Source organism: Argiope bruennichi, chromosome 3, assembly GCF_947563725.1.
Source record: "Argiope bruennichi chromosome 3, qqArgBrue1.1, whole genome shotgun sequence".
In the NCBI taxonomy this organism is placed as follows: Eukaryota; Metazoa; Arthropoda; class Arachnida; order Araneae; family Araneidae; genus Argiope; species Argiope bruennichi.
In genome coordinates this window covers 132,895,421-132,923,039 of record NC_079153.1, presented here as the reverse complement: position 1 = coordinate 132,923,039, position 27,619 = coordinate 132,895,421, and the positions used below count along the sequence as shown (strand labels likewise).

Genomic DNA, 27,619 nt, shown 5'->3' with positions numbered 1-27,619 from the left:
TATCAATCAGAAATGGCTATCGTCTTTCTCTTTAGACCGTTAACAAAATGCTAAAATCTCAGAGGAAAGAAACATTTATGGCATAGAGTAAAAATTAGCAAAGTACTTCTGTCTTCTTAATACTTTCTCCATTCATATTAATCAACGATTTATCTCAAATTATTTTTTCCCCTAGTGTCTCAATAACACCAGAACGATGACGTCTCTTCCACGTCGCGATGCCTCCGAATCCCGGGGCGGCACAACCGGGAACTAATCCTCCTAATTAAAGCATAAAAGAGCAGCTTGCGGAATCTATGATAAATGACGACGTATTATTAGAAAAGGCTTCGAGGAAATTCCAGAAACGCGCAACAGACGGAAGATACGGCCGCTTCCCAGAGAGAAATTCTCTTAATAGCCGAGTAGTGATTACTCTGTTCTTAAGTGGGGGGTTGAAATGAGCAATGCGACAAGTGCCCATGCCACGTGACACACCCTATTTGTTATGAGTAAGTCGAAATCTTTATTAATAATCGCGAGAAAGAGTGGAAATGAATGCATTTGACGATTTAGGGGAAGATCCTGGTATTTAGGAAATGGGATGGGATGGCTTGGAGGCAGCAGTTTCGGGCTGGTTCCACAAGGTAAGGAGGTATAAGAATAAGATTCTCCACCGTCAGACACTGGTCACAGAAATTAAATTGTTAATTAAGACAGAAACGTAATAATGACATCATTCTTGATAGTAAAAAGAATTTTCCATATAAGTGCTTCTGAAACTATGAATCGCAGCTTCAAACGCGGCCACATGGAATAATATCAGCATTGGCACAATTTACACAAAACATTTTACTATTACTATCGAAAACAATCAAAATTTTCTTGATAAATTGTTGATTTAAAATTTCTTTATTTAAATCGAAATTCGTGTTATTTACCATCATTGCTTTCGATATTTATTTTCCGCATTCTGGTTGTAAAGCAAGCTTGATTTTTATCTATTTCAAAAAACCCAGTTTTGGACTATGAAAAATTTTTTTAAAACCCAGTTTTACATAATATAATGTTATTATTTAAAACTATAATTATATGTTTTATAAACTTTTATGATGCATTATTCTTCAATAAACTTTTATTAAATTTCTGAAGTATATTTATTGGGTGATGATAATCAGTGACGTAGAGATGGGATGGCGGTATGGATACTTCTGGCACTAGAATTAGTAAGGGCCATTAAAACCAAATACTAGCCCGTTTCTGTCTCTTTTTAAAATCGAATATGATAGGTGATGAAAAAATACCATGACCTGAGCCTCATTTATACTTACTGGACCCTTATTATAAATTGAGAAATAAACAGCTCATCCATCGAGCACCATTGTACAATACTTAACTTTTTAAATCATAATTTCCAAAATTATCATCAATTTATTTATTTAAATTATGTATTAAGATAATTATTTGACTAAATAATCACGTTGTGATACAGAAGTTATTATTATTTATATAATGCATATATTTGGTAAAAAATGTCAAGGTTTTGGCAAACCTAATGATCACTTTATACATCGTTACTTGGGATCTGCTAATACTACTTCTTACAGCTAATAACGGACGTAACACTGATAAATGAAACAATGTAATATTGATGTAATAAAACGGACGTAGTGCTGAACATTATTTATTTATGAAATTTTATTTTAAAAATTCGCAGAAATGTTACTGAATTTTGACATTTTTATATGCACTGAAATATTAAATGATACACTCAATATTGTATTATGAGTTGCAACATAATTCAAACATCAAATAGCAATTCAGCTAGTCATTATTGGTACGTTACCGCCTCCAAATATCAGCTACAAGAGGGGGGGGGGAATCAATCAGATAGAAAATCATTTCTGAAAATTTTTGATTAAATGAAAAAATCAGTTTTGTTTGCAACGCTCGGACAGGTGGATGATAGATGGTTTCCCCCACTGTTTAAAAGATCTGGACATGGGAAACGAATGTGTGTATCTCTATAAGCGTGCTTACCTTGCATTTTGTGTTCTGCTTCGGCCCGGGCGTTCCTTTCCCTTTCGAGCTCCTGGGCGAGGGATTCTGCAACAGATGAAAATGATGGTCAGTTCTCTCACAGCCACATTGTATCTCACAAGCGAATTCTTTATTTTTTTTCTTCAAAATAATAGAAAAAACACGCACATAATTGGAAAATTGATTGTTTAATTGTATAAGCATCGCCAGCCAGAAGTAAATTCGTTTTCTATGAACTTGGAAGATATTTTTGACATTCATTGTTTGGTTTGAGTTGTGATTTAATTTTCCTAAAAAATTAGATTCAGGTGTTTGCAATTGAATTATGGTAATGAGATAGTTATTTACCATGATATAGCTATCATACTTTGTTTGAGTATATCATCTGTGAAGAAATATTGAATTAATCTTAATTGTGAAAGTTGCTAAAGTATTCATTTTTCTTTGTCCTTTGCCTTTTCTGAATTCAGAATAAACTTTCTGGCTACAAATTAAATATTTAACATAAAATATAACGTTGAGTTTTTTTTAGAAGAAAAGTGAAGATAAAAGTAAAAATTTTGTCAAAAAAAAGGCCTTTTTTAAAAAACTTTTTACAATGGCATAACTGTGATAATATTTGTTTTAATTCTTTTTTACAGATTATAGAAAGATATAATCTGAAACCAAAAACTAAGAAATAAATAGATTAATTTCATTGAATTTTAACTGTCCATTTCTGCCGTAACGTCTTACTTTATTAGATTTGGTAATTAAAAAAATACTAGCGAGTTAGGAATTGACAATACAAATTATATAAAGGATCATAGAATGGTTTTCTTTCCATTTGGTTAATACTAATTATTTCTATATATATTAACTACATTTAATAGTTCAAAGGTTCAATTGCTGTCTATTCTAAAAATTTATTCTAATAGACTATTTATTAAAGGCAATAAAATTGAAAGATAATAAAATTATTTTAACCAGAAATAAGATCTTAACCTGATATAACATCTTATATCAGACAAGCATATTTCATTAATAAATTTAATTCAGGCGTTAATCACTGAAAGTGGTATTTCATTAGATTGTAACAAATTTCAATATTCAGTCAAACTACCATCATTAGATATGTATCACCTGTTAACCTTCCTGTGTGACCATAAAGGTATTTTTATTCTAACTCGAGAATTGTTTAAGCATTATTCCTTTTCAGGCTTCATCGCTCGCAGAAAGAACTTGCCGCATTTCAATAAAACCACATAAATCAAATAAAAGCCCCCAAAACCCAAAAGTAAGGCAACAAAATCCCTGGTTACAGAATGAATGTACTTCAAATTGAATTTCCCACCGAATCCAAAACTATGATAATTGATGCTTTTCTAATACGCTCTGAGCCCACTAATAGAAAGCTCCTTTCAGTCGACTTTTATGTGCACCCGGGTGCAAAAAATGAAATAAAATGGATTTTTATACTCAAATAAGTCCTCAAAAAAATAATGGCGAAATAAAAGATTAATGTTCGAAAATTTTCTAGCTCCATTATTTAATGATTCGGCAGTCAAACTGCAGAATTTTTTCTCTCCCTCTCTAGTGTCTTTTTTTCTGTGCATTGCTTTGCCGGGAAGCGAGCCATTAGCAGGACACTTAAAAGGATATTAAATTTTCCAATTAGGAATGAGGAATTGATTTGGTATGCAGATCTTGGCTTTCGGGACCCTCTCCCCATAAACCACTTCTTCTGGATAATGCGAATGCCATCTTCTTTGAGACACCCAATGCACTAAGACTAAATTAAAGAGTTCATAGTTCCTTTCCTATTTAGGGGCCCATCTTTGAGTTAAGCTCTTCGACGTTTTAGTTCCTGTGAAATGAAAGGCTGAATGGGATGTCTAAAATCAGAAATTTCACTACTCTCTTTTTCAAGACTTGTGAAAAATTCCTGGTTATTCTTCTCAGTTTATAAACAATTCATAAATAAGTTATATTATTTAACACAGTTTATAAATAACCTTATAGCATTCAGTTTATATGAAAGATATTGCAAGAAAAGTTTGAAATTAAATCTTGTTTATATTTTGTTGTTTGATTACAATTTTAACTTTACCCGTCATTTTTAGTGGTATATTACGAATTAATTATAATTTATTACAAAGCGCTTCCATTTTTTTCAAATAAATTATAATCCGTACCATCCAAAAATTCAATAATTAATGCTACATTATCTCTTCATTTTACACTCATATTTTCCAAGATAAGTTAAGGTTCCATTTTGAAATTACTCTAAACTCATTATGGGCCGTGTCTCATAACTTTATACCGTTATCAGACAACAAGGACACTGTTTAAGCCGCTCTTCAGCATCCCGTATGTGGCAACTTTTGCCCATAGAGAAATATTTAAAGCGCATCTTGCCAGAATAATGTCGGATATTAGCCAGAATTGAATCATAAACTCGTGATTCCCTAGACTCAAACCCGAGGCTGATCACTTTGAACAAATTTATATAAAAGATATTAAGAAAAGAGTTTGAAAATAAATAACTGAAAACATTTCGTTGTTTGATTGCAATTATTATATCAGATTATAATGTTGTCCGTCATTTTTTAACGGCATAGTAGGAATTAGTTATAATTTATTGCAATTCCTCCATTTTGTTAATAAATTACAATTCATACCATGGGGCGCTGACCATTCACGAAAAATGCTCATTTTTTTTCTTTTTCTTTTTTTGAAATAAATCAAATTTCTTCATAGATATTTGAATTATTTTTTTTCTAATCAGGAATAATTCTTCAGTATTATTGAAGTTGTCTGTTGTTTGAAAGAATGATTTCACTTCGAAGAAATGTGTATAAAAATCCGATAGATTTATTGCTTTTTTTATCTTTAAAGAAATAATTAATTATTTTCATTTATAATTTTATAGAATTATTTTTTTAAAAGAAAAAAAAACCTAACCAGTAATATTAGCAGTATTTTCTGGAGGTATCACACGTTTTCCCTTTGAGCACTTACACTACGACCCCCGTCAGGCAACATCGGGGACAACTCTGCATAAAAGGTGGGGGAGGAAGGGATGAAAATCCTGAAGCATTAATAAACACGAATTCGTAAACTAGAACGACTCCCTTTCCAAGAAGGCATTCGCAGATTTCTACAGGAAGGGGATGTGGAGGGGGGGGAATAATCGGGGAACGTAATGGGATCAGGTCGTGGAGAGACGGAGAAACAATGGTTTCTCTCTGAAACCGAAATAATTCCCCCGGGATGGCGAAGACAAGTTGGCTGACTATTAATATCATTTATTCGTACTTCATTGCCGATTCGGGAACGCTCAGGGCTCCGAGTCGAATTAAGTGGCAATTCAATCGCTTGTTGGAGTGAGTTACTTAAGAGATGGATTGAATGCTTGGATCCCAGATGATTCTTGTTCTTGTTTTAGTCGACCCTTGTTATTTGCTTCCAAGGTTTTTATGCTGATTCACTTTTTTTCTTCTTCTTCTTAGGAATTGCAATGAATTCATATCATATTTCAGTGTCAGGATGTGCTTATTTTGTTTCGGTTATTGCTTAGGTTTGGTATTCCCATTTTGCTTTTGTCGGTTAATTATGCACCAGAAAAAGTACACGCTTTAAGTAGAAGAAAGTGAGTAACAACATCTATCTTTATTTAGCTGTAAATCAAAATGGAAGATTTAAGTTGTTTCTTTTTGCCATGACATCCGAACCTAATAGTTTCTTTATTCGAAAAAAAAAAAAAAGATATCTCTATCTCTCCCCCCATCTACAAAAAAAATTGTTTACCAAAATGGAAATCACTCACAATTTATGTTAAGTTTTTAAATTCTGAAGTGGAAGAATAAAATATTATTATCCTTTTTGCATCGGAACATAGTTTTAACGCAACGTTGACATAAAAATTTTAGATCTCTAAAGAGCATTCTTCATGAAAATTAAAGTTAAATTTTGATATTGGCTCATATTTTATCGGATTTATTATTAGATACATACCTATAATTTGAACCTGAAAGTATCTTTAAAAATTCAGAAGTTATTTGAAGCCTCAAAGAAAAGTTTCTTTTTGATTGTTTGTTGTTTCAATGATCATTTTTACAAAATTGAATCTTATAGAATTCTAACCTTATCATACTAAAATGACGCTTTTATTTATTTATTTTTATTTGGAGTTGTATTTATAAGAGGGAAAATTAAATCAAAGGGAAATGAGTCACGAAAGACAAATTTTACCTTTTTCAGAAAGACAAATTATTACTTTACCGTTCAGGAGTTTTGCTATAACCTTTTATATTCAGTGGAATGCATATGCTTCCTTATTAAAGTTGACTTATCGTTACGCGAGTAGATCTTTCTCTAATTCAACATACCTACTTCAGTTTTTTTAAATATTGTCCTAAAAGTTCGCTTCCATAGATGGAGTCTCGCAACGAATGCAAATCTAATTTCGAAACTCCATCAATCTTCATTTAGCGAGTGTAAATAGTTGAAACCTCTAAAAACACAGAGAGCCAGCGCACTTTAGGAGGCGGAAAAACTCATTGCCATGCATTATCTATAGATTCCGCAGGCAGAGGCTTGTTAGGCGGCAAGTACCTGGAGATAAGCGGGAGGGGCAAAAAAGTTCTTGCCTAAATCGGAGTTCTAATGGCAGAGACGAAAGCAACAGGACATTATGGAAATCGCGTTTGCTTAAATTCATGCATTTGTAAAACGTCTCGAGGAAAATGGGTTGGGAAAATATCGAAAAAGGTTCAGGAAAGCACTCGCCAATTTTAAAGGCCCATTTCTAAACATAAGTTAGATGGCTTCGATTCCGAGTGTCGGGGATGGATGAGTTGGCGATTTATTGCTTTTTTGGCTGCAATACTTGAATGAAAAACGTAGTAAGCGATGTACGGAATATTTCCTGGCTGATAGGCATTATTTATATGTTTGATCATGTAGTTTCCAAAAAAGTTCCAAATTTTTATCCCAGCAAAATTCTAAAACTTTAAATCAAACCAGCGGGCATGGTTTCCTCAAAACTTCCTCGCGTATTCTCTAATAAAGGTGAATTCCAATTTTATTCAATTGAAATCAAAACGTGATATAGAATCGATTGAATTTGAAATGTGATACAGAATTACAATTGTAGTCACAAAATCAAATTTGATATATTTAAGTCAATGCCTTTTTTGAATTATTGCATTTACGTGCTTCTGAAAGTACAGATCGACAGACGTTCGGCCCCTTATTTCGATCTGGGTCTAAGTTTTAAATATCTACAATATGGGTGTTAAATCTGCATATTACCGAATTTTATCCATCTAGCTCTCTTCGTTTTGCAGTTACCGCGTCAACTTACATTCGAACAGCCGGAGAGACAGACTTTCTTTGAATAAATTTCATTCAAAATCGATTAGAAATCTACCAATTTGATATTAAATTGATATTTGATTAATTTGAAAGCGTTTTTTGAGTTATCTTCGTCATGGACAGAGAGCCATTTTCCAAAAATGTGTTTTTCGAACTCAGGAAGGTGTAAAACGTGGAGAAATCGTCAAAATCTTCTCGGCTTTTTTGACAGTTGCAATGCTTTCTTTATACTTCGCATATGATAAAATTAAAAAAAAGATTTGAAATTATCTTAAATACTGATTACCCTTTTTCTCTCTAGCTGGGCAACAAAATAATTTGATAAAATAAATTATATTCATTATTATTTTAAACTAGTTTCCGTAATTTAAATGTATCGCAATTCAAATTCCTTTAGCAAATACCCAATATCACCTTTTCTCATCGAACCTTCGTTTTTTTTACATTTCCTTCGCCTCCACTTGGCGATTTGGCGATTGCGCATAAACTTTTTTCCCACAGCAACCCATCAGTTCATCTGCATCTTTGGAGGGGCTCATGCAACTGTGACTCGTTTTGTACTTCGTTGTGTTTGGAAACAATAACTCCCTATCATTACGCGCTACCTCCCAAGTGAACAACTCTCTAAAAGCTCTCTTCCGCCGCCAAGGCACCTCCCTCTACTACCTTATTTTTTTTTCAAGTCCTCCCCACACTCTGCTCTCTTCACTCGTGGCATTAACAATTTAAACTTTTACTGCGCCAACTCTCTAACTCTTTAATGGGAAAAAATACAACCCACCCCTTTTTTTCGCTCTTTCGAGTATATTTTTCTTCCTCTCCATTTCGAGATGGAGGCGTCTTGACCCCTCTCTCCCAATCCCTCTTTTATGCCGACCATGAAATTTTTAAGCACTGACTTTCCCGGCAGAGCTGATTATCCACGCGAGTGTCAAAACACAAAATATGACGCCTTACCCTTTAGAAGCTTGTAAATCGACTGAACAGATAGGTTTTTGGTGTGAAAAGTATGGTGCAGTGAGAATAAGGAAAAAAGATATTGTATGTGGTATTATACGTTTGTTATGAATAACAAGGTGCTTCTTGAGTCTGACATCGAATGTATGAGGGTTATTCTTTGGTAAGGAAAGTGGTTGTAAAGTTCGTTTCTGTTGTATTCGGTTTTTAAGTAATTTAGTATGCAAAATTTTGTTCAGTGAATGTTAGATTTTTCCATTACGGCTGACATCCGAAAGCTGTCTGATAAAATATTTAAAAACTGGAGAGCTGCTTACTTACGCTGCGTGAAGGTCTAAAGATTGTTATGAATAATGTGAATATTTATACTGTCACAATTTCCCTGCATCACATCTTGTTTTATTTCAAACATTTTTTGTTTGTTTGTTTGTGCTTGGTTTTCAGAAAAGATTAAAATAATTATTTCAACCAATGACTATAAAATTAGCTTCAGAAAAGCTAAATTCAAGTTACAGTTTGTATAGCAAAAAAATTAAATGTTTGCATCTAAATAAATGATATGATGTATCTCTTCTAAAGTTCATATTATCATTACAAAATTGTTTGGGTAAAATGTGAGAAATATGATCCTAATGCTATAAAATCATAAAGCATTGCTATTTCTTTTCTCACTCTTATAAAATGAAAGAAAAATGAGCATTAAGGAGGTGAACAATTATGAAGAAATGTAAGCATTTATGTGAAAAGCGAGATATATTTTATAAAAATAAAAGATATTAATATGATATAATTTTAATCATTGTTACTAAATCAATAAAAAGTAGCGTAGCATTTCCCATTCCAAAATAATATTGCTCCTTAGAAATGAAAAAAAAAAGTTTTTAGTATAAAAAAATCGGAGATTAGTCTTATTAATATACGTTTTCGTTTATTACCTTGTTATTAATTTTCGTCGATTAGAATTTAAATCCGTCGATTATTCGTTTGTCGATGATTCATCCTATTTTCGCTTTCGATTACACTTTTTGTTTGTTTCTATCATCTTGATTTATAATATTTGATGACACGGCGAACTTCTTGTCGAGCATTTCTAATGATATTTTACAGCTCCATAAATCAGATGAGTGCAAAACTTAATTAAGTACAATTGTAGAAACGTGAAGTAATCTGAAACATTTGTACCGACATTTGTTTACATTTGATTGCTGCCGTTCTGCAATAAATAATAAAGCTATTTTTGTACCACTTGTGAGTTATATTTCAATTGGATTTAAAATTAAATTTGGTTCTTACCGTTCAAGAGACGTAGCGCTTCCGCAGAGTTACTCCTGAGGGCTTCTTCGTATTGCGCCCGCTTTTTCACTTCGGCTTCCAATTGTTCTTGAACTCTCCTGCGAGTTCGTTTCTCTTTCTTCAGCCTTTTTTGGTATAAAACTGAAATGGAGAAAAAAAAATGTTTTACTCTAAATTATTGAGTGTAAACAAATTTTTCATATAAATAATATTCGTATCGTTTAAGGAATAAAATTTTAAAAAAGGGGAGAGGAGTATTTTTGCGTCAGAACGTTGTCTAGTAGGCTCTACTGAAAAATTTATTGGAAGAAATTGAAATTATAGGTTCTTCACTATCTGTAATGAAAAAGAAGAATGCAAAAAAATGAAGGAAAAAGTATGAAATATAATGTACAAAAAATGATATGAACATTGAGGCTACATCAAAGACAATTACTAAATAAATCTGTAAGTATTATGGATAAATTATATTTGCATTAAAATGCAAACAGATGCTTTCAACTTTTCATTAAAAGAAGAAGTATTTATCATTAATATTATTCGTTTGGTATTTTACAAATTCAACCAATTTTAATGGTGCGTATAGCATGAAATCGAATTATTTTGAAAGTTGTTTAACGGTTTTCTTGATATAGATCACCTTTCATAATTTTTAATGACGTTAACTCACCAGCTGCTGATCTCGCGATTTCGGCGGTTTTCAATCAATCCATTTTCTATCCCGCGTTTTTTTTCAATTTAGTGTGCTTATTTTTACGGTTACAGTTTTTTATTATTTCATATTATTATCGCGTAACATATAGTATCAGTTCACTTTGTTTGAATAATAGCTAAACTTATTTGCAAACAACGCATCTAAATAGTGAATTTTAAAAATGACGCAGTCAGAGGGTTAATAGCTGTATCATAACTAAAACAACGGCTGAGCTTTCGTAAGAAGCTTAAAAAGTAGGAAAGGGAGACGCCATGGTGAACTGCATTATTATGTTTATTAAGACGTAAAATTAGAATAACAGAAGGCAATCAAAACGTATAAAGGGAGGGGTAATTTCAATGCCTTAGTGTATATCTTTCAAAAAGAGAATTACATTCAAGTAGGATACAGGCATTCCATATTTATTAAGACATGATATATGCAACAGCGTGAAAGCTCGGCTGGAGCAACTGATGCAATATCATAACACCACAAATTTTTGGAGTAAAAACAGTTCCGAAAGATGTTCATTATTTTTACATTCGCAATAAGGAAAACGAAAGAGTGGAATCAGAAAACTACTTTTTTTCTGGTGGTGGAAGAGACAGAACTCTTTAGACGTTCAGTGATGTTCAAGATGGATCACTCCCTATATCCCCCAACATCCTAAAAACACTCACATATATGCGATATATCTTTTTTTTTTCCCTTTCTCTCTCTCTCTCTCTCTAGCGCTTTTCCTAACACTACGGAATAAGATAAGCTCTCGTCTTTGCCTCCCTTTCAATCATTTAGGAAACCACGCAAGAAACTGACTTGACAACTGAGCTTCTATATGCATGTACGTTCTCCGGGATAGAACCTATTCGGAAAGGTTGGTCTCGATACCCGGGATTTGAGAAGGCAGAAAAAAACTCATATTTTTAGTTAGATTGTGGTTTGTTTATCGCTAATTTGTGGCGTCTGTAAGATAGTTTGAAAACAAATTAGATAAAGATCTAGATAATGAGCAAAAAAAGTGAGCTGTTGTTGCAACAAATTAGTTATGATTGCGTAAAGTAAACGGCAGTGGAAAAACATGTTAGGCAGAAGAACTAGAAAGAAAAGCAAAGGAAGGAAAAGGTGATAGAGCATGGAAATTTTAATTTTCTTTTTCATTTAAAGGCAAACGAACTAATAGATATGATTTTTTTGTTCACTCGTATAATTGTCTGCTTTTTTATAAGAAATAAATTATCCAATCGCATAAAATTCAAAACAAATGTTGTTAGATTATTGCTAGGTAATAGATCTAAAAGTTTTATCTTTTAGCTATAATAATCCTTAATAAATTATGAAACTTTTTAATATGTTATCACATTGTGACATCTGTAATCTTTCGGACTTATTTGATATCTAGATACGATTCTTATAATATAATTCTTAGTTGTACTTCGCTCTGTTTTTAGATTGCAGATGCAAGATTTATAATAAACCAAAAACCGAGAAAATAAAACTTATAGATATGAATTTCAGGGTTTTTAACTTTCTAATTCATGTTGAGGATTCTTTCCTTCGTTATAGCATTCACTCAGTGGTTTGATTTAAATAGTTGAGTTCAAATTAAACTGAAATGATTTATCTGAATTTCCAAATTATTTTTTGTTCTTACATTAACTTTAAATAAGTCCTCATGCAGAATTTTGTTATTCAAATGTTGAAAGAGTCCATAACTTATTCAGCAATTTTAAAGACTTTCTTATCAATTTCTAAATCTATATCAAGTATTCTCTTTGGTCCTAGAGCAACACTGGTCTATTAAGGTACTTTTTCTTTGTATCCAGAAATTATTTTGAAAAAACATGAGTGTTAAATTTTAATGAAACATTTCTAATTTATTGCACGATTGTTTATTTTTATTAGAAAACAAATCCTTATAAATATATCAGATATTTATATTTCAAATTAAAATAGCAAATATAAAATGCTTTGAAAAGTAAAAAATAATAATTTCTTGTTATAAGAAATTCGTTGCATAAAAAATTTTAAAATATAAATGTTTTGTAACAAAAGAAGCTTAGTCAATTTTACAGAAAGCCATTGTTAGTTAAGAATAAATATATTCAGTCTAAATTCAATAAAAAAAAATCTAGACGAGGTTAAAATTGAAACCAGAATCTTCAAAATTATTATTTTCAAGCAGGTGACGTCAAACTTCCAGTTTTTTGCAATTCACAAAATGAAGAATTTTAAAATTTACACACAATAATTTTCATTTAAATTTATTTTGAATCTTAAAAAAAGTCGGATACAATCAAGTTAGATACAAAGGATCATAAGGCGTAGACGTCAATCATGCAAATCACATTTCTATTAAAAACTCCACCTGCCTTATTTCATCAAAAATCCCATTTTTCAAATCGGACATCGCACGCCCCTAGCTCCCTTAGCTTACAACAGATTTTTTTTTTTTTCATCTACTGGAAAAAGATTATACATGCAAAATAACCACAGATGTCTATTTGATGCGATCTTTGCATCTATTCTTTGCAGTGTAGAAACCTCCTCCCAGTCCATAGGGGCATAGTTCTGCCCGACTCGCAGTTGTATGACGAAGCTGTCTAAATTCACTTGCCGAGCTGCATAAAAAAGAGGCAAAGAGGCGAAAATTCTATTGTAGAAAGAAACTTAACGAAATTATCCACCCCTTTTGGTTTCAAAGAGGCACCAAAGGGGTGCAAGAGAGGGTTACTTCCTCGGTTTATTTATTTAATTCATCATTTTCACCCTCAGGAAAGGGGTTTAGAGCTCTGAACGTACGTTCGATCACTCTTCTGTAATACAAACGTTGAAAAAAATGCAACTGAAAGGGTGAAGAATGAACTTATAATTCCATTCTGAATTAGGATGTTTCATAGTCACGCCATGGGTTTCTTCTTTAGAAAAAAAATGCAGAAAGGGGAACTAAAAATCACAAAAGAGTCATTAGTTCGAGGTATTATGTATGAAAGGACAGAAATTAAAACCAAATTTGTCAAGCGTGATCTGAAAATTTTGAACTGTTTTTTTTAAATTAAAAAAAAAACAAACAAAAAAAACCATCTTTATTCTTTTGTTTCCTTGAATTTCTGTTTTAATGTTCCCAAAGTAATAGACTTTATGCTTTTGATAAAAAAAATAATCAAAAGGCTAAAAATCATACTGTAATAATAGGTTTAAGATATTGTTAATTTTTAACTATACTTAATTAATTAACTTCTTTTTCTTTTTAAGTAAAAATATATTCAGTTCTATAGGAACAAATACTTATTTTATCATTTATGTATTATAAGGCATTGCATCGAATTGTGAGTATTGTTGAATATTTTATAATATTTGGAAGGTTTTTCTTTCTTGCATGTGTTTAATAGATGTATTAAATCTTATGGCAAATTCAGAACTAAGCAAGTATTAGAATAACTGAAGAATTAACTTCTTTCTGCTATTTATAAATACAACAATTCCAAATAATCATAGCATACAGCTATTAAAGAAATTATTGAAGTACAAACTGACATGAAAATTTTATACTTTTACATTGGAACGTATTTCTTTTAACTATGATTTGTATTGATCATTTGTTAATCGTAAGTAAATAAAATAAATATTTATTTCAATTACTCTTTACATTCAACACAGAAATTCATCAACATCCTTTGTTTTCTAGCACATAAAGGAATAGTACTTTATGTGGAAGAAGTATGCCTTTCATTTACTTTTTAAATGGGAGCCATAATTTTTAGCCATTTATACATTACTCCTGCAATCTTCTCATTACGAATTATCAACATTTTTTGTATAAAATTTTCTATTTAAAGAGTCTAATTTTCCCCCTACCTATACATCAAAGAGAAAATTCTTCATACAAGAATTTTATGTTAGAGAAAGAAAGAAAGAGAGAAAGGAAAAAAAAAAAACCCGGCATGATAGAATATACTGTGGATACATCCAGATCAGCTCCAAACTATTTTAGCTCAAAATTCGAATCTCACATTCAAGGAGAGAAGGAAGGTGAAGAAGATTTGAAAAGGAACTCCTCTTTCTCTCTGGTACTACCTGATACCGAAGCATAACTTTATTTTTCTCTTTCTCCGTACGTCCTTTCTTTATATTTTTTCTATTTTTTCTTATATCTATCTGCTGCCGAAACTTATTTTTCGGACGTCACCAGAAATCTATTTTTTTTTTTCTCTCCTCTTTCTATCCCAGATAGAGCAGAAATTCAGACGTTGTAAAGCCCATGGGAAAACGTCACGTGGTAACGTAGGAGGGGGCCCTGGCAGATGTCATCGTGGGGGGTGTAGGTGGGCCCCCTGACTCAATGTGACATTGATGAATGGGGGATCACAGTGTGTATTTGGTTTTCTTCCGCCACTGGTATAGAAACGCCATATCACCGGCCGTCCTGAAAAGTTGAATGCAGTTTTACTCGAGTGAAATAAATGCATGACTGTTCGTCGATGCATGAAACGTGATTACATGCTCCGAGCATGATACGACGGGAAAAGAAGGCGCCCCTGCAGAAAAATATTCATACTGACAACCAAAGAACACGCAAATTCAACATATCTATGCATATTTTTCAGTTTCTGTATAAATGATCAAAATAAAAAAATAGGAAATAACGCAGGAATGGTTGAAAAATCATTAATAATTGAACGAAAACTCAGTTGAAAGCTAATTCTATCAGTTCAACAGTTGAAAACAATGGAGGAATGATTGAGCCATCTCTAATTATTGAACGATACCGCACCGGAAGTTATATCTATCGCTTCCACGGGAGAAAACAATGCAGGAATCATTGAGAAACTATTAGTAACAATTAAACGAAACCAAATTCCATCACTTCCACAGTAGAAAACAACAGAGGAATGATTGAGAATCATTAGCAATTGAATTATACAGTACTGAAAACTGATTTTATTACTTTCACAGTTAAAGAACAACTCAAGAATAATGGAGAAATTAGTAACGTAGTGAATTTCTATCACTTTCACAGTAAATTTTACTTCAAGAAATGTTTAATACTTATTTATTTTTAATATACTAAATGCAAACATATCGCAATGTGTCATACATAGGCATTATCTGTTGTTTCAGAAAATGGCCAAATAAAGAGCTAATATAACAAAACTGTATTTTAATGAAATTTTCAAGATCAAATTTCAGAAACAAGCTCTAGTTTTCAAGCAATTTGAAATATAAGTTCTATTATCAGCAATTGAAATGCTCTACTTTTGTTGGGCAGTGATTTAATAAACATGAAATTAATCTGTCTTCCCAATGAGAGGCAGTTAAGTAATGCAGAATACAGAAAGGATATTTTTTATATCAAAATGCAATATAAAAATAAATCATTTGTGATGTTAACTTGAATATTCTTCGAGGGTCGATAACATTGATAGCAAGTGATAAAGTCCAGAATTTATTTAATAAAATAAACCATATAAAAAAATTCTAATTTATTTACTAAAATTTTTTTTTTGCATAATTTCTTTTTATTTTTTAATGAAAAATATTAACAGACAAATGCTGATTAAATTGAATAAATAATCCAAGAGCATTTTTTTAAACTAGATCTACAGTATGAAATGACTGAAGCTGTTTATTTTAACTACTAACTGATGGATTATTTTAAACGAATCGTTCTGGTCTGTGATGCTTAAAAAGCATACCAATCATCTTGAGAACTCTTATGACAACTTAAGATTTTTGTTCATATTCCAAGCTCTATAAATAGCACAATTCCTGTTCAAAAATTGGCGCAGAGCTTTCGAGTTATCGGTAAGCCAGTAACCTTTTAGGAGGACACTTGTAAAAAGCTATATTTGTTCTCAAAATAACTTTTTAATTTTGTTTCTCTGACAGATTTTCTTCTTATCTACATCATTCTACTTTTTCAGCCATTATATGCACAAATATTAAGTGGGAGTGGTCTCTACAAAACTTTCCTATATACTCTGTAAGAAATTTGTCGTGCGAGTGTATGTCCTGCATGACATTGGTGTGCAGTAGTTACGAAATATTAACTTTTGGCAGGAATTTAGCCTTTTTACTGAATCTATAGTGTCATTCTTGGCTAGTTATTTTGCATTTAATCCTCGGCATGCTTTAATAGTACCCTAAAATCGAATTTGTGTTTTAGAAACGTTTTTCTAAACCGATTGAAACAAAAATTTGACACAAAACGGCACTAATAAATTGATAAATAAAATGAAATTTTCCAATTTTTCCACATTGTGAAGTATCAAAATAACTATAGAATATTTCCACATGAGCCTATTGTCTATTCTCTAATTCAGGAATTTCAGAACATATTGAGAAAATTATTAAAATTATTATACCAAATTTGAATTAAAAAATACGCGTTAGATTTTAATTTGAGGTTTTACGGAAGGAAATTCAGTCATAATTTAGAACTAGTGAAAACGTATTTAAAGATGTAAATTAACTTTAAATTGTGTATTATATAAATATAAAATCAGTGTAACTTTCCAAAGAATGAGCTTAGAGACAAAATTCAAACGGCTTTATGAAGAAAACTGCTCCCAAATTAAGAATACTGAGTATATATAGAAAAATATTTGATACTTTCGCAAAAAAAAAAAAAAAAAAAAAAAAACAGTTAACTTTTTATTGAAGTCATCTACCTAATTCCCAAGTACAATTTAAATTTATGAATGTATAGACATGAACTTGTAAACTTCTAGCGCAATCTCTGCGCCTCATATCATGAAATTTCAATGCTAAATAAAGCAAAATCATTTTTTGGAAAGAAATCTCAACCTTTTAAAACTATGGAAATTTTGAAGTTTCAAAAACTTTTTATAACTTCACAATCAAACCATTATTATTCAACATTAAGTAATAGCTTTAATTCTTATACTGAAAGCGATATTCTTAGAAATAACAGTAAAAAGTACATCTGAATACTCTAAAATAGCACCAAAGTCGTATTTTCAAAATGAAATTCAAAAATAAGAAAAGTAAAGAATGAATAATAAAGTAATAAGCTCTTTAGAGGAAAAAAATATCATCCAATCATACTTCTCAGCTTCTGCTAAAAATTGTGGTCACTTCTTCGTCGAAAAATGACACATTTTTTAAACAAACACGAAAGCTCATTGAGCGGTAATCTTAACGCGCATTTGGAAAAATGAACTACCGCAGATTAAATCACATTACTCCAGTCATCCGGCCCAAAAACCCAAAATGAAAAACACAATTCCACCGCTCTCTGGAAAAGCACACTAACTAAATCAAATATCTACAAAAATTATAACACTTTTGGGTAAACACTGCTTTTGCCGGCAATCTTTAAACTTAATTTAAATCACCCCATAAGCTGGGGCATCTTTGATTTTGGTAAACGCGACCTTTTTTCTCTCTCTCTCTTAGACAAGAAAGACTGCGAGAGACAGAAGAGGGGGGAAAAATCAGAAAATGTTGGAATTTTTAATCTTCGAAACCTCGCTGGCAGGCCGCTCTCTCCACCTTCAGATTGTTTGTATTAATAGAGCGACACCACCCAAGTTATGTATTCCCAATCCCATCCGGAAAAATTTCCGCTTGCCTGATGGTGTAAATCGAGTTATCTTTGGAAAACGCTGCAAAACAGTTAAGATGGTTTCAGGTTCGGCTTAAAGCGATCAGGGAATGGGAGATTTGTCTCCTTCTTTTTACTTTCATCTCTCTACTTGCTTGATTTCTTTCTCAAACGGAGAACTATTTGTTTAATGTAGATGATTGTTTCTGAACGAGGAAAGTTTTCAGATTGGAAAGCTGGAATTTGAAATGAAGGTACAATCATTGAAAGAATGGATGAATAAAAGAGTTTCTTTTTTTATTAATAATTATTTTTTAAGCCACCTTTAGCGACCAGCTGGCTCGTCAGGAATATTGGTTTTGTTTATTTTCAAACTAAATTTCTTATGTACAGTTTCATGTCAATGATTTTACCCCAAGAAAAATATGTCTAAACATTAAATTGGGGCCGAAATTTAAGTCATGTTATTTTAATAAACTTTCATATGTTCTGTTCATAGTGTACATGAACTAAACTAATCAAGTCTCATGATGATGGGAATATTGGTGACATTTCATTTCAGGAAAATTATTTTTATAACTTCATGTTCACGATTCAGCCAAATTGTCCTAATTAAAGCCGCGTTATTTTAATTATCTTAATTATGTTCTGTTTTTCGTGTACATGAACCTTCTAACTTTCACGGTATTGTAACTTCCCTATGTCAAATGCACAGATATTAAGCAGGATTCTCCTTCCTTAGCTTTCAACAAAGAAAAATTTACGGGATTAAATATTTCATAAAAAGAATAATAAAACAGTTTGAATATCCATTCAACAAATAAATCTATTTTTGAAAATTACATAAAAATATATATATAAGTATTTAAAAACTTATCAAAACTCAGAAAAATTTGCGCGACAATTGAATTTCTATCATTATAAAAATAATTTTTAAAATTGGGTAAACATCAGTTTTCTGTAATTTTATTTCTTAGAATAAACGCGGACAAATGCCACAATTTCCCTTAACTTTTCCTTAGTTAAAATTCCAAGTTAATTCCAAGTTAATATTAGTTAAGTTCCAAGTGCACATTCCCGCCCTCCAAAGTCTATTTGTGCCAAATATAATGATTCTGGATGTAATGGCATACTTTGCAGAGCTCCAACACAGAGTTGCATGCACACACACATTCTCCTTTGATATCAGTAGCAACAAAGATTTTGGTACTGCCATAAACTTATAAATAATTTTGTTTCTTACATTTAAGATAATTTCTCGAAATTAACTTTTATTTTGATAATTCATTTGCATATATTAAAGCAATCAATCATATTATGAGTTAAAATCATTTTTTTTCCATTTTGATTCTTATTGATTGCTATTTTAAAATCCAATCAATATTCTAAATTTAGTTGATAAGTAGTTATTTAGTAAATTTAATTAATTTATTAGATAAGTGATAAGGGGAGGTATTTTTTATGACAAAAAACATGCATATATATGAATAAAAAATATGGCCTACTTTTCATTCCAATTTTCAGTTTAAGCTGGTTTTCGAGATTATCTGAAACGAAAAGGGCCAAATTTTACTATCAGCATTGCAACAATTTAAAGCAAAAATGTGCATATATTTATCTAAATATCTTTATAATTTAGTGATAAAAATACAAAGATATTCAATAAAAATTTCGAAAGCAATCGCGATTGAAAATCCAAATATAATCAATTAATAAAATGCATTTTATACACACATCTTATTAATTTTATAGCCATATTGGTTAATACAATCTGTCACACAACTTAATGTAAGCATGTTTTTTGCACAAGAAATATATTTGTAAATTAATAAATACATGAAAATACAAACGCACAGTAACTAATTTTTCATTATTAAAAAAAAATCACAGAAAAAAGTAGCATTTTGATTTTTTTCCCCCGTAATCATAAGCTAAAAAATGTTAACTTGTAATGTATTTTAAAGCTATTTCAATAACCTAACAACAGTCTTATAAACATTATTATTATATTTCCAATTAAAATCTCCAAGAAAAATTACACAAATAAATTTGAAATTTTTATCATAAGCAAATTTAATATATAATATAGTTACATAATAGATTTATTAGATTAGATTGCATATCCAAATGTTTTATATTATGAAATTTCTAATTTTAACCTTAATGAGATTAAATTATCTTAATACCATAACTTGGTGATAATTATTATACCATATTAATAAATCTTTGTCAAACAACTTCTAAGAACGGCATGATAATCACACACAAAAAAGTATATATATATATTTTTTAATTATACTTTTGTTATAAACGTAAAGTATTTTGACTGGATGACTCTACTTGAAACAGAAAGAAATAAATTGGCGAAATCGATCTAATTGTTGTGGTTGGAATCAAAGTTTCTTTTTGAGATATCTATCGAAAATAGAGGGTGGTACAGAAAAGGTGATTATTGATGGCGTGTTTGAAGGTAATAAGGTTTCATTTGTAATAAAAATTGGCGAAATCGGTTGGCAGTCTCTAATAGAATGTACGCTGATGTAATATTTTTTTTGGGGGGGGGGATTTATCTTGAAAATGATGAACTAATGATCTCGACAACCACTGGTGAAGTTTCTAGGGCTCATAAACTTTCATGTGAAATAGAAATTGACGAATTTGGGCTGAGGTTGCAAGATTGTTTCCCCTTATTATTTCAAATTATATATTACTTCACGAATATTCCATTTTATCCAACATATCTAGAAATTATCCTCTTACAAATGTGATTTTTTTTAAAATCACAGAAGGAAATTCCAAATAAATTAGGATCAAATAACAAAGGGTAGTTGTCAGTGGAGAGTCTGTAGTACTTAGATGAGTGGTCTGATTTCAATTCACGACTAAAGTACTAAGTTAATGCCGGCCTCATTGAATATGAATTAATGCACTGAAGATATTAATCTTGCACTATTGCACAATATTCTCAGTTAATTATTACTTTTTAACGTATTCATTAAACAGTCAGTTCAAAAAGACACTGCGAAGAAACAGAAGTAAAGTGCAAATTAATTAAAAAAAAAAAAGATAATATCTGAATAAAAATATACTTGAAATAAACAATGTCAAAATTATATAAATATTCAGAAAATTAATTAATATTTTAACTTAAAAGCAAATTTTGTCTTCAGTAGCAATAATCAAGCTAGTGATCATGGATTTTTAACAAATCAATGCTATTCTCTATTATTCTACCTTCAAATTCCGCGTATAAAATTTCGTTTCTCCACACGTTATCAGTTTATCATATCGCATGAAAAGAAAGAGGATCTGCGTAATAAACTAAATGCTAAAACGGAATTACTTAGACAGAAACTATATTCAGCCCCAAATATGAAACTATTTCGAATAAGTGTCACATTCAATGAGAGGATCATCTTTCACAAAGACCAAATGTGAAATGCGAGTGAATAACTTCCTGCATGAAAGCATTAAGTATATTAGAATTTTCCTCTTTCAAAACGTTCACTAGTCAACAGCAGAAAGGAAAGCTATTTATAAAATGCATTTCCCAACTATATGATTGATTGAAGACATGCCTTACTTTCGGGCGGGCGGCCGCTCCGCTTCTTGTCATAAAATGAACAATCCGGAAATTTGGTTTTGTTCCGATCAGCTACTACATGGTTATGGGAATGTTTAAACAATTTTTTGGGAGGGCATTTCGTAACTGAACTCATTCGTATGAACCTTTTGATTTCATTTGAAAAAATAGTGAGAGACATTGAGGAGGGAGAATTCAACTTTCCAATATTAAGTGTGCGTTTATTTTTATTTTTACTGGTTTATTTGAATAAAGTCATGTACTATTTTGATTCATCATTTCTGTGCAACGCTATGGAAAAAAGTCGAAATATATAGGATGTTTAGAACGCAATATAATAAAATCACAATAATCAAAACAGAAATAAAACAGACTAAAATTTTACGAAATACGAATGCGAAAATAATTAATGACACGCTTTAAAAATTTCAGAATAATAAAAGGTATATCTTTTCAAGGTCTGATGAAAGCTTTAGATGAAAGTTCGTAAAAACGAAATAGCTTCAAAGTAATGCAGAGTTAATTTTTTCTGCATACTGAATACTCATATATGGAAAATAGGTTGCAATTATTATAGCCTTGCATATGAATAGTAGTAGACTTACAATACTATAGCAACATTATTCGCTAATACAGTAGAATAATTGAGGTTGGATTTTTTTTATAGCACCACGTAAAAGATTGAGCATAATCTGAAATACTCGCTAAATATTATCAGTAAAATAAAAGATAAAGAACTTTTCTAAAGTTCTTTAACTCTTTGAATTATTTTAACTCTTGATCAGATGCCATATGTTTTTTTTAATTACAGTCAGTCTTCCTATTCTCACAGAACTAAGCTCTATAAACAGGGATTATTGTGACTGACTGTTATGCTCATTAACTATGCAACTTTTGCATAAGAGGACAACAGCCAACAAAAAGATGTCATGTGCTGTTGTATTATTAATTACTTCTTTCATGTAAAAATATAAAGAATATGTTCAAATAAATTTCGCTTAATTAATTAATAGCTACTTTGATCTAATTATAGATTTAAATTTTAAAATGTATGTAATTCAACATATGGATTAAACACATAATTGCACGAGAAAATATCAAGAAAAATACTGAAAAAATATTAATAATCATGCATAACCGGCACCGATTTATTTATTTATTTATTTTTTTGTAACTCAAATAAATTTGATCAATTTGCTTTCCCATTTATAATAGAAATAACTGAAAAATCAATATACTTTTTTTTTTTTTTTTGCTACACATAAATTATTTGCGTAGGAATTTTTTTTTTCACTGTGTAGGCTAAACAGCTTTCAAAAATTAATCAATTAGTAAGTAAAATACCTAAAACTTTATAAATAACGAAAAAATTACCTTATTCAGATAACGTTAAAAAAATCAGCTTTAAAAACAAAAAAGAACCGAAGGGGGAAAAAAACTTTTTACTGTTTTTAGAAAAAGTAAATAAATGCCACAAACACGATAAAATATGGCATCTGGAAACATGCACCGCACTTCAAGCTGAACGAACAGATAGGAATTTAAGTAAACAAAATTCTCTGTCCTCCCCTCCCAACCCCCCCTTTTTTTTTCCTTTAATCTTAAACTGCCGAAGCACAGGAACAAGTATAAAAACACAGAATAAAATGATTCGCAATAGAATGATCATATTTTTTATTCCTTATATATTTTAAACATTTTTTTCGAGTCAATAAAACACGCATTTTTGCCTCTGAAAGTAAATAAATAAATAAAGAGACTTTCATTTGAAAAAAAATAAAGTAAAAGTGGAAGGGAGCCCAAATACACGGAAATGTTCTTTCTGCTTTGGAAGAAAAATGTACGAATAAAATAAAACAAACATTCGAGATAGCAGGAAAAAAAAATAACAGGCTTTAAAATGCATGAAGTGGAATTTACTTTTCATATACAACACATCAACAAGTCGTTCAGACAGAGAATCTAAATAGAGGGTTGACAAGCGGGAAAAAAACACTGTTCCTACGCCGATTTATATATTTTTTTATTTGTTTACTTTAGTGCTTTTGTTTTAGGATCTGGCAATACAATCGCAGATGCACTCGAATAAACTACAGCAGAAAGTGTTAAGTTGTAACTTCAGCCACCTGCTTTAAAAAAAAAGTTTTCTTTTATCTGAAGAGTCGTTTTTTGAAAAGAAAATCCATTGCCAGAAAACAATGTTTACAGAACATTTGTTCTGTTTTTTCCTCCTTTTGCCCTTTTTTAAAAATGATTCTTTTTCTGTTTTGTTTTCATTTTTTCCTTTTCTCCTTTTTTTTTTTTTATTTTGAAGTTGAAACTTTTTCCCGTCGTTTTCCAATTGGAAAATCGTTTTTCGTTCTTTTCAATATATATATGTGGATGACGGGTGAAGATAAATTGTTTTTTGAATGCGAATTTTTTTGAAGAAGGATATGTTGTTTTCAAAGGGGAAAAATATGACAAATGATCGACAATGAAAATATTAATAAAATGTTGAGGAAGAGTCGAAGAGGGAAGAAAAATAGATGAACTCTGTCAGAAATCCAGTCGTTTTTGCTAGAAAATGCTACAAAAAGCTAACATAAATATCTTTGATGTCTTCATATTTCCTCGCCCTATTTCCTCCTGGGCAGTCAAAATTTTAAGTTCTCAATTTTTCTCTTCCAGCATTTTGGAAAAACATCCGTTTCTTCGCCCATCTGCTTTGACTAATGTTTCCAAATATTTTTTTTCTTTCATATCCTGAGCTATAATGTAGCAAAAATTCGCACCTCAGAATTATTTTCTAGTTTTGAATTCAGAAAATATTTATTTAAACCGATAACTGATGAAAAATTTAAATTTTTCAGCGACTTCCTTTTTATCGTAAATCTAATAATTATGATTCACAAGTGAAAAAAATCGTTCTGAATTATAAGAAATTTATATAAGCTATGTTACAGGAAGAAATTTGCACACTTTTATAACAGAAAATTGCGACACTCTCATTTTAAAGTTTAAAGCATTAAAAAGGTTTTTCCATTTCGAAATTCATTTTCAGTAAAATAATCTTTTACTATCCATTGCCTGTCTTTATTTTTTATAACTGAAGGGATCTTAATATTATTTAGATCTATACTATACAAAATGATATATTATTCAAAACCTTTTTTAATAGATTAGTGGAACCCCCTGGGGGGCACCTCGAAATGAGGACGAGATGCTTCCGGCATGGTGGTTGGATCTCGCCACCCTGGAGGGTATACAAATAGGTGGAGGATCTGACTCCTCCCATCGATGACGGGACGTACTTCCTTCGGGAAGGGTTGTACCGTTGCCGGTGATGGCCCTTCGGATTCAATCACAGTGATACTGTTGCGGCGGTCTGGTCATTCAGTTTTATGGTTTAAATCGGTGTGCCTCCTTGGTGGGTGGGAGAGTCAGATGGTTGACTTAATCGAGTAATGAAGGAATAATGCAACTTTCCGAAGAAACAGACATTTGCTAGTTAAGTTTTTAATTATTAATGCAAAATTAACTCTAAGTTTTATAATAAGAATCTTAATTGCAATACTTACAGGATGAATATTTTTATTTCTGAAAGATTTCATTTGCAGATTTTATCTTTAGTTTTTTGCGGGGGAAAATAGCGGATATAAAGCATAATACCTGTTAAGAAGGATAAGATCATTTCTCGTTCATATAGTTTTGACATGAAAAACTAGTCATAATCAATAGATAACAGAAATAATTGCGTAGTGATTAATAATGATTGCGCAATTTTTTACTTCAAATCGTGGATATCTCAGTTCCCCCCCCCCCCATATTTGAACAGTAACGAATAACAATAAATTGATTGTTGGGAAATTTGCTTTCCGTCTGCTGAAACCAACAAATGGAACAGAATTGAAGATTAGGAGAGATTAAATTCTTTTTGTTGTCCCTGGTTACACTCTGTGTTTCTGGACATCTCTTGAATAAGTAAAAATAAGTTAATTTAAAAATAACTTTATTTTGTGTTATTATAACTAATTTCAAATGGCTAGTAAATAAACCAACATATATTATTAATTTTATTAAAAAAATTCAGATAAAAATAAAGTTGATGGATTCTAAGAAAATGGATTTGTGTACAAATGTACTTAAATTCAAAATTTAAGATATATATTACTTAATTAAGATTACAATTTATATATGTTTTTAAAATCTATTCCTTTATATTTCAGCATTAAGAAATATTATTTTGCATAAAAACTAAATGATGCAAAATATCCATATTTCTAAAAGAAAGTTATAATAGGAAACATGTTAATCCTAAAAAATCTTTTATTTGATTTTTTCCTTCTTAAGGAATTTTAAAATGCTTTTGCTTGATGTTTTAAACAATTAAAATGGGTTGTTCTTTGATTCTTAGAAAACGCATTCGCTGTCTTTTCGCTTTTCTGATGAACTGAAATTCTATTTTCGGAAAAGAACATTTTAATGATATTCCAATAACTTAAAATCTTTATTTTTAAGGACGATTTTCAAGTACATTCAAAAAAATATTTTTTACCGAATTGCGTCTATAGTATAAATGCTAACAAATTTTAAAAAACGAAACTTTAAAAAAATGTGTTATGTTTTCTCAAACCAAAATCTTTTCTTCCCAAAAAGAAACTCATCTTCAAAACGATTACAATGTATAAGAAAAGAAAGAGCAAAAGATTAATCGTTCACTTTTTTTATCGTCTGCTTTTTTTTTCACTCAACCTCTCTACTCTCCCACTAACGGGCCAAGGGATAAACACATATATAAAAAATAATCTATTTAAAAAAATAATCCAGACAGCAAAGCCGGAAAGAAAGGAACGAAGAGAAAAAGTATTTCGGATGAGGGAGAAGGGGATGAAAAAAATCAAAGGGGGTCTACGTCGAAGAAAGATTTTTTCCCCTCTTTTCTCTCTTTCTCGTTCTAATATGGGCGCGTACCTTTATAAAAGATAGATCGTAGTTTAAGCGATTTGCAAATATCTATGGCGCTTCACGACCGGTGGAGTAGAAAAGTGTCGACCTAGCTTTTTCTGATAAATTGACGGAAGACTACCAGCTCATCTGGTCGATTTCAGAGAATCTGGGAGCGATTTTTTTTCCCCAACTCTAACCCCTTTACTCTCCCCTCCCACACTAACCTCCGATTGCCTCGGGACATAGCGCCACCTATCTGTTTAAAGCGGAATTAGGGTAAAGGTGGTATACCGAAGATCATGTAAGTATTTATTGTTCAGTAGTAAGAAATCAAAAGTTGAAGATAGGGTGAATGTGCATTCTTTCGTAATTAATTTAGCTCTGAAATTAAATTTTGCATTATAGTTTGGATAAAAATCCATCAATTTCAATAGATATTCTACCAAAGCGATTTTTTATTTAAATATATATTTAGCCTATTTCTGCTAAGTTGATATTTAGGAATTTACAGTAACAGTTTCAAATAATTTCAGTGAAATATGATTGATTTTCAGCATTTTGTAGTAGACATGACTTTAAAAAAAGGAAATTGGAAAAAAAAAAATGCTTTCCTATTTTTGGAAGTGAGTGAATAACAAAAAGGCAATTAAAAAGTCTTTAAAGTCTCTGTATCATCATTTAATTTTTTGCATAAAAATATACTAACCAAGCTCAACATTCCGATATTTTTTTTTAAAAAAATGTTAGAAATTTTTTAGAAAAATTATTGGTTTAAAATTATGTTTTATTAAATTATCTTAATAAATATTATCTAATTATTTGTTACAAAATTATCCTATAAATAATCTGTATCTTACTATTATAATTTATTTAAAAAAATTATTTTTTATTTCTCTTAGACACTGAAAATTCTAAGAGAAATAAAAAAAAGCAAATATTTTTGGCGGTAAAAACATCCATCAATTATTGAGATCTCACAATAATTAGTTACTATTCGAAAAAAAATTAATAAAAATAAAGAAATTAAATTTTTATTATAAATATTTGTTGTTAACATCGAATTCGACCTTTATGAAAATATATCCGCTCAACTATTTGTTTGCTGCGGTTAATATTTTAATGGAAACTCTATGTCTATGAAACTTTTCTTTATTTCATCTATTAAAAAATTATATGTCAATATCATGCTGTTATGTGAAATTAAAAATCTAAGAATTTGATG

The 27,619-nt window shown here is 30.7% G+C and overlaps 1 protein-coding gene across 3 annotated transcripts in view; it reads right to left on the bottom strand.

The window, feature by feature from the left end:
* LOC129963969 (dachshund homolog 2-like) overlaps positions 1–27,619 on the bottom strand; it is a 261,367-nt gene that overhangs the window by 17,916 nt on the left and 215,832 nt on the right. For 2 of the 3 annotated variants that reach the window (XM_056078605.1, XM_056078606.1), the window contains exons 8-10: positions 19,391–19,432; positions 9,628–9,768; positions 2,020–2,085 (exon numbers count right to left, since the gene is read on the bottom strand). In XM_056078605.1, coding sequence (XP_055934580.1) covers positions 2,020–2,085; positions 9,628–9,768; positions 19,391–19,432 — 249 coding nt within the window. The remainder of the gene's footprint in view (positions 1–2,019; positions 2,086–9,627; positions 9,769–19,390; positions 19,433–27,619) is intronic. The other variant, XM_056078607.1, reaches the window with a different exon arrangement.